Source organism: Balaenoptera borealis, assembly GCF_965194805.1.
Source record: "Balaenoptera borealis genome assembly, chromosome: 6".
NCBI lineage: Eukaryota > Metazoa > Chordata > Mammalia > Artiodactyla > Balaenopteridae > Balaenoptera > Balaenoptera borealis.
This window is the reverse complement of record NC_138863.1, coordinates 70,630,105-70,644,069: the sequence shown is the minus strand read 5'-3', so window position 1 is coordinate 70,644,069 and position 13,965 is coordinate 70,630,105. Positions and strand designations below refer to the sequence as shown.

General features: G+C 33.5%; 1 protein-coding gene across 2 annotated transcripts in view; it reads left to right on the top strand.

Annotated features, from left to right (window-relative positions):
• Positions 1-13,965, top strand: part of PSMD14 (proteasome 26S subunit, non-ATPase 14) — a 90,481-nt gene that overhangs the window by 74,556 nt on the left and 1,960 nt on the right. For both annotated transcript variants that reach the window (XM_082395373.1, XM_082395374.1), the window contains 3 exons: positions 396-470; positions 3,340-3,465; positions 13,006-13,068. In XM_082395373.1, coding sequence (XP_082251499.1) covers positions 396-470; positions 3,340-3,465; positions 13,006-13,068 — 264 coding nt within the window. The remainder of the gene's footprint in view (positions 1-395; positions 471-3,339; positions 3,466-13,005; positions 13,069-13,965) is intronic.

Below are 13,965 nucleotides of genomic sequence, written 5' to 3'. Positions count from 1 at the left end.
TTTTCTTTTGAAATAAGAAAGAGCCCCCTGTGTAGATAATCATAAAATCAGACTTAATAAATTATGTATTATTTATAAATTATGAATAATTAATTTATAGGTTAGATTATGATGAGGTCAAATCATATCTCTGACTCTGAGCAAGGCTACTAAAACTTGAATTTGTGCGACTCTATGTCATGTTTTAAAGAATGTGTGCCCTGTACCTCTAAATCTCACTTCTAAACTTGTAGCTGAGAAAAAAATAGTTTAATATTTATTTAGGATAAAAAGTTATTTTTAGAAGATGGTAAAGGTATTGTCTACAGGATATGTCAACAGTTTCAAACAGTTGTATTTATTTTATTAGATGAAAAATACTAACTTGTCCTTCTTCTAATCATTTGTCTATATAGGCATTAATTCATGGACTAAACAGACATTATTACTCCATTACTATTAACTATCGGAAAAATGAACTGGAACAGAAGGTAAGCTTAAATTTTTATCTTAGAGGTGGAAAAAAATCTATTTCAAACAATTTAAACTATTACCTGGTATATTTGAATTTAAATTGTTGACCTCTTTCATTGATGCTTTCAAATATTTTTTCATTCCTGATGAATTGTAGCATAAAATAAAGGAATATTTTATTGGACAAACTGAGAGATATTTTACCTTATTGGTAGGCGCTAAAGCAGGAGAGGAAGTAGGAAACAAACATTCCAGTTTGGTTTTATGATAAACTATAAAAATCTTTTCTCTCAACTAATTCGAAATATTTAAGTCTGCCTATTGCTTTTTGAAATTACAATCTGAACTGCTTTTTTTCTTTATTATTATAATTAGTCATCCTCCAAATAAGCTTCTTGTATTTCTCTCTGAGAAAGACTTAAAAAAATTTGAAAGATCATGAGTACCATTGACAGCCCCTAAGTTTTGATTTCTACATGCACTCTGAAGTCCAAACATAAATAATCAGTAGTAAACAAGACCTTTCTTACTAGTTGAAAGTGCTCCCCACAAAGTTACCTTAGAAGGGATTCTAGTGCATACGGTGTATGGGAGGTGGAGTAAGAGGGCTCTCCATACTACTCCCTCTTTCCACCAGATCATCTCCATTTTCAGTCTTATTTATATATTGTGGGGAGAATGTGCTGTATAAGATTTTCTGAAGTCTGATAAACAATTGTTTTAAAAGTTCAGAGCCACCAGTAAACTCACTCAAAGGTCCTAGATGCTTGAGCATGGTTTTGAGTGAGGGGCTGCAGGGGACCAGTTCTTCCTTGACCTGAGGGGAGACACAGAGCCATAAAGTTCTCTTCCATCTGCTTGCTTTCGTCCCAAAGTTCATATCAGCTGTGGTAGATTTAGCTGATAGCTTGAAGTACATTTTCAACACTTATTTTAATATTATGTAGAATAGGTACAGGCTGTGGGCTAAAAGGGTTACCACTCAGACATAAACTGAAAAATTCATTCAGATACATAAATACTTTATCAGTCTGACACCCAACTATTTGGAAATATCCATCTAATTACATCAAATTTTCTGTTTCTTTTTTTCCTTTTTTCCTTTATGGTACCCCATAAACTTAGCCACCATCCTTGGTATAAAAAACACACATATAAATACTTACATAAATTAATTAATATTATATTTATGTTCCTAGTATAGCTCAGTTCAGGTGCTTTCTTGATACCCAAAGCCCTGCCTTTACTCTTATCTCACCAACCTGTATACTTAACTCCAAGTGTTACCTGAGGGGCCCAATCCAATCTTTGTCCAGGCATGGTAGAATTATTCTGCTGCTTTGTGGGAACTTTCTTTGTTTGCTTTTGAAGTGTAGAAAAATCCAATTCTCAACACTTAATTATAGGTAGCTTTATAGCATAGGTAGTTGCAGCTGCACCAAAATTTCCCGAGGATGTATTTTCTAAAACACTGTCACTGGCGAAGATGGGAAGCAATCCAAGAAATTCGGGTTACATGTGCAGGAGTTTTCCAGTGTTTTTCCAAACTACTCTTGCCTCCATGGGCCCTAGGAGGGGCATGGAGGAATATAGATCTTTTGTGTCTTGAAAACTCTCATAGGTGATTTTGACATGCAGCTTATTCTCCAGCATAAGGAAAACTTTGTACCGCTTTTAGCTGCAAACCTCTAAACAAATAATTGTTCTAAACTAAACTCATACACTTCCGACTATGTCTTTAGATCCTCATAGCTTGTGGATCTCACTTAAAGTATACTGGTTCTCATAGCAAAAGAACAATAGTCATTCTGTAGGTACCATTTATTTTTCACATTGCATAATTTTATCAATCATTTAGAAAACTCTTCTTATTCAATGATTATCCTCAACTGAAGGACATTATTTATAGAGTAGGACTTTTAAGAAAAACTGTCTTAAGACTCTGAACTTGAAAACTTATGAGCTTCGAAGAATATGTATTCAGAACTAGGAGTCCAGTTTGAGAAATAATGAACTAAGGTGTTTAGTTCCATGATCACTACTAATAGGGTCTGATCCCAGTTTGCTGATGTGATTCCAAAGTGGATGAATCTGTGATTTCCTTCCCAGTTTTATGACTTTTCATTCTGGTATAAAGAAGTTTAAATTTTTTAAATTAAAGATGGAATATTAGAATTTGAAGAAAACTTAAAAGATTATCTAATACAAGCCTTCAATTCATAGATATGTAAACAGGGACTCAGAAAGATTGACACAGTCATTCAGTAAATGGAGGCATTTACCTCCTTATCTTGGCATTTGAGAGCTGGGCTATATGAACTATTAGAAATCCTGTGTGTAACATAGTAGTTTCATTCATTCAACATATGCTTATTTAGTATTTGCTATGATTAGATTATGATCTAGATTCTAGAATCTAGACCTTGGTGATCTTGAAATAAACAGCAGAGTCCTTGCCTTGATTTCTCTTTAATGGGAGAGAAATACACTAAACAAGAAAACAAAAATTTCAGCTGTTTATAGTGTTATAAAAATAATAAAGCAAGTTAAGGAAAGAAAGATGTTTAGATAGTAGGGGGTGGCTTTTTTATATAGTGGTGAGGAATGGCAGCTATCTCTAAGGAAGTGAGAAATGTAAGCCATACAAAGATAAGAAAAATAGCCTTTGAGGCAAAGGGACAGCAAATGCAAAGGCCATGAGTTGGAGTATTCCTTAGATTTTATTAATATAAATTTAGGAGGATACTTATTACAGTTTATTTAAATTAATAAAATTAAACTTAAATTCATTAATTCCAAAAGTTGTTTGTAAAGTTGTTTCTCAAGACAAATAAAGGAAATTTCCTCAATACAGGAAAATAATTAATTTTTCTTTATATTTTTTAGATGTTGTTAAATTTGCATAAGAAGAGTTGGATGGAAGGTTTGACACTTCAGGACTACAGTGAACACTGTAAACACAATGAATCAGTGGTAAAAGAGATGTTGGAATTAGCCAAAAATTACAATAAGGTAAAAACTTACTTTCAACATTTATTTCTTATAAACTTTGGAATATATATGATTAGATATCAGGCATTGTATAAACATAAATAGTTAAGAGTAGAGTGGCCTATTTTGTAGACCAGATAGTAAATATTTTAGGCTTTATAAGCCATCCAGTCTGTTGCAACTACTCAACTCTGCCGTTATAGTGTAAAAGTAGCCATAGACAATACGTAAAGGGATGAGTGAGGCTATGTCCTAGTAAAACATTATTTACTAAAACAGGCAGTTGGCTAGATTTGACCCGTGGCCTATAGTTTGCCAACCCCTGTTGTAAATAGCTTTACAATTGAAATCTCTTCACTATTCAGAGGACTTTTTTTTGGAAGGGAAGGAGGAACAAGGAGATGTGAACAACAACAACAGCATTTAATACTTGATAACATATAACTTATTTTATGAGCTTCTCTGTTTTTCATTTAATACGTATTTATTGAAAACCTGCTATGCGCCAGGTGCTGGGGATATGGTAAAAAATAAGACCTATCCTCATGGAATTTATTTTCTGGTAGGGGAAACAGAAAGTAAACAAATAAACACAACATAATACATTGTAATTAGTGCTGTGAAGACAATAAACAGGATGATGTAAAGAGTAGCAAAGGGAGACCACTTCATATGAGGATGTAAAAAAAGTTATATTTTTCACAATCTCCTGAAAATATTTATTGTATGCTAAAGTATATGTGGCCATGATAACATTTTGTTCATAGATTTATGTTCTTTTACAGTTCTGAAATTAAGAGAATACTTGACCAAGACTAAAATGTATCTTCTGTATTATATCAATTTCCTAGCATTGCCATCACAAACTACCATATAATGGGTGACTTAAAACAACAAATTTATTCCCTCACAATTCTGAAGCTAGAAGTCCAAAATCAAGGTATTGGTAGGGCCATGCTCCCTGTGAAGCCTCTAGTGGGGAGGAGCCTTCTTTTTCTTTTCTAGCTTCTCTTGGTCCCCAGGCATTCCTTGGCTTGTGGCAGCATAACTCTAATCTCTAACCAGGGTTATGATTTCAATGTATCCTTTTAGGGGGGACATGATTCAACTCATAACATGTATTTTTCAACTTTCTTGACCAAAACCCATATAAAGAGTAGATTTTACATTTGACCCAGTACCTGCAAATGTATATGTATGTGTGTATATATATTGCAACAAAAGTTTTATGAAGCAATATTTACCCTTATTACAAGTGGTTATAGTCTATTTTCTTTCTCATTTGACTCAATTTCATACTGTTTCAGTTATATACATACGTATTATATACATAGACATATAGTTTGCAGCCTATTAATGGGTTGAAAACCTGCAATTTGTAAAACATGTATACATACTATACAGTGTTATGCTTACAGATATTTATTGAATATCTTCTGTACAATTTGCAGTGGAAAACAGGGATCCTTCCTTCATTTTTAGGAAAACAGGGGCGTTAAGAAAAGTTCATAACCAGAGTACTTGACCAAAATTCGTGTGTTTGATAACACCTTAGTATTCAGATTGTCCACAGACCAGCTGCATCAGTATCACTTGGGATCTTGTTAGAAATGCAGGTCTTTGACTTACTAAATCAGAATCAACATTTTAACAAGATTTCCAAGAGATCTGTATACTCATTCAAGTTAGAAGTTAGAGAACACTGCCATAGAGAAGTTCATGTGAAGTCCTGTAGAAGTTCAAAGGCTTTTGCTTTCAGCTGGTACAGACCCAGGATGCTGTCTTTAGAGAATAACATTTGAACTAGACCTTAAAGCATGAATAAGATTTGGACGTACAAAGAAATGTTACCCTAGGCCAACTGAACATCATGAGCAAGACTAGGAGACAGAAGAGCAAGGGCATCTTTAGGAAACTGTGTTTGGCTAGAGTACATGAGAAGGGTGTACATAAAAGGGTGAATAGTGGGGAATAAAGATTTTTAAAGTTACTGAAGTCAAGTAACAGAGTTTGGAAAATCAGGATAGAGTTATTTTTGATCAAGGGCATGGTATACCCAGAACCTGACTTTAGAAACATAATTTGACAAGGCTATAGAAGAAAGAGTGTTGTAAGAGGAGATTTGAAATGGAGATTCTATATTTAGGAGGAGCTTGCTATTACCCAAACAAAAGGTACTAAGTGTCTGAATTACTGTAGTGGCAGTGGGAAGGGAGATATCAATAGACTAATAAAATAAAACGTGGTGCCAGTTGGATAGATAAAGTAAAAGAAGAAGGAATCAAAGATGAGTTAAAGGTCTCCCGCCTAGGTGACTAGAAGTATGTTGGTACCATTAACATTTCCAATTTAAGTAGAAGTAGAAAGATTGAGGAAGAAGATAAAGAGATTAAACAAGCAGGGAATTCCCTGGCGGTCCAGTGGTTAGGACTCTGCACTTTCACTGCCGAGGGTGCAGGTTCAACCCCTGGTCGGGGAACTAAGATCCCAAAATCATGGCTCGGCCAAAAAAAAAAAAAAAGAGTTGAAACAAGCAGTTTACTATGTGGGACTAAAAATTAATGGCGGGGGCTAGAGCTTTTGGAGACAGTTAAAGTTGATATTGGTTGTCACACCAAAAAAGTAATATTTTACTTTTTAAATTAAACACATCTTACAGAATAAATATTAACCAAGAGACAGTGTATAAGACTTGCCAAGTGTTAACAAGTCTTTTGAGAGAATTGAGCTTTGAAAAAATGTTGATGGGCCCATACAAGCGAAATTCCAGCAGAATTAGGTTTGGTTTTGAAGAGCATGCCCTGATTTATATGTAGTGTTCCAGCTGGAAATTCCCATTTCTTCTGGATTGTAGGGAAAATATATATATATATATATATATATATATATATATATTAATCTTTCTAGTGTATGTTTTCGTGCTGTGGAGATTAAAGAGAAAAAAATAGTTTATCATATTTAAAACAGTTAACCTTTTATAAATTAACCTTTAAAGAAATTTAAGTTATTATTCGGCAGACTGTAGGAATGGTTTTCATTTCTCTGTAACATTACAAGTTTAAGTAAATTCTTATTGGTACTACTGCCAGGAAATAACCTATTTATGGTTACTGCTGCCCATCCACAGAAGTTTTTGCTATTTTACAGTTTTAAAAAATCTCTGAAGTACTCAAAAATTTGTAAGGTTTGGTTATAAAGTGAAAACAATGTATAAGCTGTGATATGAAGGAGTCCAAATTTGGGACTGTAATTCCCTCTGTGATTGAAAGAGAATGTGGTGGAGTTTTTAGTAACACTTAAAATATAAAAAGAAAGGCCCATACAACCAGTTCTTCATAGTATTCTTTTTAATTGGTTGGTGTTTTAAACTAAGGTAATTACTGTTAGGTGCCAGTTAGCTCCTAAAGTGAAAGAAGGTTAGAAAATAATTAAATTCCTTTGTACCAACTTTTTAATTTCAAGTCTGAAGTCTACGCAGAGGTTCTGCTTGATTATTAGTCATTGATTTCTCTAGTTACTGAACTTTAGCACCCACAGCTCTTTTATTCCAAATCTCCTAGTTTATTTGTGCCAAGATGCATCAATATTTTAATATTGATAACATTTGATTGGATATTTGTAAATGAATCTGCCAGAGAAAAAATGAATTGTAAAAGACTTTTTTAAAAATAGCATAGACATATAAAAATTTGCTTTGTTTTCAAGCATGTAGCCCCGTAAATTCAGAGATCTGACAGTTTACTTTTCAGGTAGAAAAACTGCCTACTTAGTAACCTGAAAGAAGGTTTGGATGCAACTTTTATGTAATTACATATAAAATATGTAATTATATGATTACATTTGGTTTATTAAAGTAGCTGTATTAAATAAGAAGGTCTTGTTTTGTGCTAGTGCAATAAGATAAGAAAAACAAAATAAGATATAAATATTGGGAAACCAGGCCAGATTATCATTATTTAAGTATGATAGGATATGTTTGCAATCAAGCATAGAAATACATGAAACTAAACTAGAGTACTATTAGAACTATCATGATTGAGAATTACGTAGCCATGCAGTTACATAGGCTGAAACCAGTTGAAAAATATAAAAGGCAAATCAGTTCACAGAAGCATCCAAAATTACAAAGTATTTAGGAATAACTACCATAAAAATGTAAATGTATAAATATGTATATGTGACTTCTTTGAAAAATACTAAAAACATTTGTGAATAAATTCCCGTTTCCAAAAAGGAAGACTTCGTATTTGTAAAGCTGTGGTCAAGCTTCCCAAAGGTTACTTTAGTGCTAGTAAGAATATCAGTGAGCTTTTAAATTTTGATAACTTGACAGTAAAGTTCACCTGCAATAAAAATAACATTTATTGAATGCTTATTAGGAGTCAGACTGGCAGAAAATATTTGTACCTATAACACAGAAAAGGCTAGTATCCAAAAAGTACATAACAGACAAAGAATTCCTATAAAATATAAAGAAACGATAATAAATTGGACAACAGAGCTGGAAAATTCACTGAAGATGAATGGCATATAAACATGAAAAAGAGTTCAAGCTTATTAAGTATTCAAAGAAAAAAGTTAAAAGTATAAGTAGATTTTTTTTTTCTTTTCAAATTATAAAAAAATGGTTTGGGAGAATGCGCCACTAGTGGGAAAATAAAAAAGTGATATATGACATTTTTGAAGGCCATCTCCCATTTTATCTTTAAATTTTAAGTGCATATAACTCTAAGCCAACATGTTCTCTTTTAAGGATTTATTATGAAGAATGAAATTCTACAAGTACCAACTTAGAGAAATATTTAAAACTTGATGTTATGTGTATAAAACAAAATTGTGTAACAATATGAAAAGTCCCTGCTATGTTACCTTCCCTCCATTTTTCAATGATACCTCTGTCTCACATATATCCCAACGTATTATGCTGTTAACAGTGTCACCTCTCAGGTGGAAGGTGGGGGAATTTTATACTTTACGTAAATCCTGGATTCTTTTTAGTTTTTGCACTAAGCAGGTGTTATTTATATCTAAGATTGTGTTAGCTTGAGGTAGCAATGGCTTAAACAGGATAGGAATGTATATCTCTTGCAATTCAAGGCCATGTGAAACTTTGAAGTTATTACATTCGCATACCCAGATATCTCTGTCTTTTGCTCCACTTTCCTTGTATTGGCTTCCATCGTTTAGATCTCCTCATGATTCATGGTGATTGCTAAAGCTTTAGCCATCCCATCTGAGTTCCAAGCAACAGGAAGAAATGCAAGGGCAAAAGAGAGAGACCTCTCAGCTAAATCAATTCCTTTTCAGGATCCTTTGTATAAGTCCCACCCAGCACTTCTGATTATATCTCATTGGCAGAACTTAATCAAGTGGACATACTTTGCTTTGAGAAAGGCTATATAGTCTTTTACTGCCTTTAATAAAATTAGAGCTATATTATAAAAGAAGAAAGAAATGTGTATTAGGTAGGCAACTAGCAGTAGACTCTGCCATAGAAATTTTTTTCAACTGTCTAAACTACAGTTTCTATTATACATACACACACTTGTATGGGCACACACATGATCTTTATTTTATATCTCTATTTTATATAATTACATTTTAAAATTGGATTCCTTATAATATTTTTAGAAAGAATTTACGTATTCAGGGTCACTTAATAAATCATGGGTTTGGCTTTATTCAGGATGTGTCATTAAAAAGTAATGATTTCCCGAATTACCATGAATGTTGCTTTGAGGTCTTTGGAGATAGATAAGACTATATTTAAGTCACAGTTTCATTGCTTATTGGCTGTATGGCTATATAGTGTCCCCATCATTCATTGGGCACACTCCTTTTTTGTATATTTCATATTGCATTATAATTTGAGATTTACAGGCAGGTAAAGTAAAGCCCAAATGCAAGCTTCTTGAAGAGCAAGAACTGTCTTACTCATAGTGAGTACTTAATAGTTATTTACTGAATGTATAAAATGATGAAAATTCTACTGTTGAGGACATACATAGAATGTACTAGAGTGTTATAAGTACTTTCAAAAGAAGAGTTAGAAAAAAATTTATAGTAAAAGTATTGCTGGAATTAACATATAGGAGATAGTGCCTAATTTCTTTATGTAAAATGTAGATTACTTCACTGGGATGTTTTAAGGATTCAGTAAATTAATATGTACATGTTAATGTTTAATTACTGACGGTTGTAGGAAACCCATCTTTTTGTTCTCCATATTCACACGTGTAATACTTTCTCAGATAGTTTTCTAATTGTTTCATGTTTGTTCATTTTGCTTTCCCAAGTATGTTTTATAAAAGCCATTTCTTTAAACTTATTCTCTATACCCATAACCCATAATGTGATTTTCAGTTATATAGTCAATGCATTGACTTTTTATGAAAATCAAGAAAGAACTAAAATGCCTGTATTACATTCACTAGCAGTTTATGCAGAGATTGTTTAATGGTGAGAAAATACACTATATAGGTGATTTTACAAAGCATGTGCTTAAATGGAAGCATGGCATGTTAAGAGTGAACACTGCAAACATATCAAAGGGAAAAAAAGAAGCCCAAGGAATGGAATAGATGTGACATATAAAGTGAAATAAGAGACATGGTGTCATGAAAGCAGAGGTTAAAGGATGAGAAGAGAAAAGGGGTATTGGAAAAGGTGTTCAGAAAGTTCAAGTAAACTGAGTCCATTGGAATTTGCCAGGTGGAGATCCTTAAAAGAGTATTCATGAAGTGCTAAGGGTCCAATCCATGTTTGTTAAAGGGTAAATAAAATGGTAAAATTTGAAACACAGGTTTTCCATTTGAGAAATTTGACCATTACCAGGAAAAAGATAATGAGGTTAATGGCTTTAGTAAAAGCCTCTTTAAGATAGGGGGTACATCTGAGGGGATTATGATAACATAACAGACCAAATTCCAGGAATTTCTTAGAACTGTGCAGACCGTGCATGATGGGATAGCCATCTGGGGGTCTTTGTTGATAAACTGTTAAAAACGTTTCTAGTGTGAATAGCCACAAACATTTTCAGTGCTTTTTTGTTGGTTGAGTAAACCGAAGAGCACGAATGCAAAAGCAAAAATTGATGCCAAATCACAGAAGTTGCCATAAACACAGAAGTTCCCCTAGTAAGGACACTGCCTGTGCCTGAATTTCATTTGTTTTTGCTGCTACCATTTCTTAATTTTTCCTGGTGACTAGCCAGATTAGAGCTATGAATGAAGGCAAACTGGTCTTGCCCAGATGATAGATGAGATAAAGGTAACTTAGCTAGATGGAGAAAATATTTAGGGGTTTAATGTGATGATCTGGTCTATCTCAGAATGTAAGAGATGTGCTTACTCTTTTGTCATGGGGGTTTGCAACCTTAGTATATGCCTAAATCTACAGCTGCTCCTCATTTTCCAGATGGCATCTATGGCTGGGAGTACTTTTTACCATCTGCACTTCTCAAAGAGTTTGTGAACTCTCTCTTTTAATTATAGGAAATGGAAAAACTAATTGGTGAAGTGGTTAAATGATATAAAAGATTTTTAAGATTGAGTTAGAGCTTTTTATATTCTGTTTAACCTTTCAAATAAGATCAATGCTTTAAGTGCTTTTTTACTTTCGTCTTTGCGTGTCTGCCATCTTTGATATTTGCAACACTACAAAATACTCCATAATAACTATTTTGTACATGGATTGGTATTTTGAGCCAAATTCCAAAACCCTTACCTCCTTCCAATACTGTAAAGTACTATTGTTGGCGTGTGCCTAGAACAACTAACACTGAATGGATATAGAGTACAGACTTAACGTGAATTAATATGTTCCATTTATCTAATATGTTTTCAGGTTGGTAAGGTATAGTGTCATGATTTGTAAAAGTAATTTAGAAAGACAAACTTTTTATGCGTTGCCAGTGTTTCCGTATATGTAAAACACTGAGATAGTAGGAGAAGCAATTTCCCAGTTAGAAGATACTTTTTTAACTAGCTGCGAATAATAGGAGTGACATCTGACTCTGAAAATGAATATATTCTCTGTCTAGGGAATTCTAGATTTGGAGTGTTATTAACTTATTTTCCCTTTTTTAGTTTTATGAGTCATAAATGTATTTCCTAATGATGTGTTGTAAATAAGTATCCTGTAATAATCAGTAGATACAATACTTATTCACTGTCTTTTCTCTTTAGGCAGATTCTACTGCGGAAAATTCTCCAGATAGTTTGTCCGTTTATAAAATTAGATACTTGCCATCTTTGCTCATTTTCAAGTTCTCTGTTTACAAAACTATTAAGAAGGTGTGAAATGCAGCCAAACTTCCCAGTTTATGGGAAATGTCTGATGATTGCATTTCCTACGTGTTCATTGTTCACACATGAAGAAATTTGGCAGCTGCGAGATGATTAAGTTTAGAGTATCCAAATCTAACCCTCACTGGGATTTTGGCTTCCTGCTTTCTGCCCCTGTCCTCTCACCCCCTTTGTAACCATATTAAGTGCTATGGTATTACTTCTTAAGATTGGTGATACTTACATTTTCTTCATTTTCCATTTATCAAATGCTGTGAATAAATCATAGACCAGGAGTTCTCCTGATGCAGAGTCCTAGCTTCAGGCAGTAACATACCCAAAGCTGTTAAGAAAGAAGTTGCTTAAACTTAGAATTCTCAATAAAGACGTTACACAGTGGTGCCATTATTAGGGTAGAGGGCAATACTGGTAGCTAATCTAAATGCTGTAATTACTTCAAAATTATTCTGCTAGAAAATTTATGATCATACACATAAAAATTTGTAGCTGGCTTTGAAAATAGTAGAAAGTGGTTTGTATATATGGTTTGGTTGATTTAATTTTTATTTGATTTGGCATTTATTTCAAGTAATTTTTTTGATGTTGAAAACTTCAGATTACTCTATTTCTTCATGATTATTAAAGATCATTCATGTGGAGAAGTGAGAATTTTTTCTGAGTACATCTATTACTTTTAGAGATTTAAATATGTGAAGGTATTAAGGGATTACACTATATGATTTGTTAACTGTGGATCAAAAGTCAGTAGCAGGTCCTTTGATCCTAAGTGTTACTGATAGTTAGATACTGGGTATGCACAGTTTGGTTGACAAGAAAAAGGAGACAAAGATAATAGGAAGTTGGGGGAGAACCATAGTGAAAGTAGGAAAAGAAAAAGAAGACAGAATAGGACTAGTTAGTACCCCAGTGCCACAAGCAGCTCCCTTAGTTTCTTCCATCCTCCAGTTTAGCCATCCCTCAGATAATTCCATAACAGTTTTCAAATGGTTACCACTTCCATTTGGTGGTCCAATTTGATATTTTCAATGCCTTTTACAAATTTCTTAAGTCTGTTTTCAAAATGATGGTGGTTATAGTTTTTATTACCCTGAAGGCTGTTCTGAAGATTAGCAAAATTGCTTTTTTGTGCAATAAATTACTTGAATAAAAGGTTCTGTGAATGAAAATTATGATCATCATTATCTTTGATGATTATTCTGCAGTGGGAAAAGTACATTTAGAATTTGAACCTCTGTCCTTTGTGTTTCATTGACAGGCTGTAGAAGAAGAAGATAAGATGACACCTGAACAGCTGGCAATAAAGAATGTTGGCAAGCAGGTGAGGTGTACTGTAATAGGTTATGCAGTCACATAATAACATACTCTTGTAGAGTTAAAAGTATTTTGGAGCCTGTGTGATTTTTTTTCCCTGTCTGTTCACTGTACGTTTTTCTTCTGTCATGTAAATGTGATTCTAATTTTAAAGGTCCCTGAATTATTTGATGTCAGATTCTTTTTGCCATCTATAGAGAAGTAAATCACAATATACCTGTGAGATACTATCTTTAGTGAAAACAATTTTGTAGAAATAAAGTAGGAAACTTGTGTCCTGAGTTCATTTTCCAAGCACTATTTTTACTTGAAATAATATTGTCCATGAAGATAATAGAATGGTAGGTTTATTTCATATGTAACAGTTTTAAAAATGATATAGTTTATCAATATGTAGGCTTCAATATATAGGTAATATTCCTGAGAAAGCTTAGAGCCCTGTTGGAGTCTACTGAGTGAAGAGAAAAGGTTTTAAGTATTTGCTCTTTCACTTTTCCCAAGATGAAATATATATTTTAGTCCCTATTTTTCTGAAGGTTGGGGGGAACACACCAACCAATTAAAAGAATCTACAGATTAATTAGACTGTTTTTTAAAGAATGTTGATTACATTTTTTCATTTCATGGAACATGGTTATCATATTGCTGATGTTGGCAGAATCTTGATATTTCAGATGCAAGACACTAAGCTGTCTTTGCTTTCAGCCATCCTACCATATGCTCTGATCCCATCACATCTCACAAGCTATGTAGGTTTGGGCCAGGACCATTCTTGGATGGGAAATCTCTAAGAATCACCCAGCTGCCACAAGAAGTAATGTAGATAACTGAGGGAAGTGTGTTACCAATTCACCGCAAAACTAGTTTCTTCAATAGAGCAGTAGGGGCAAAGGTCTGACTTAAA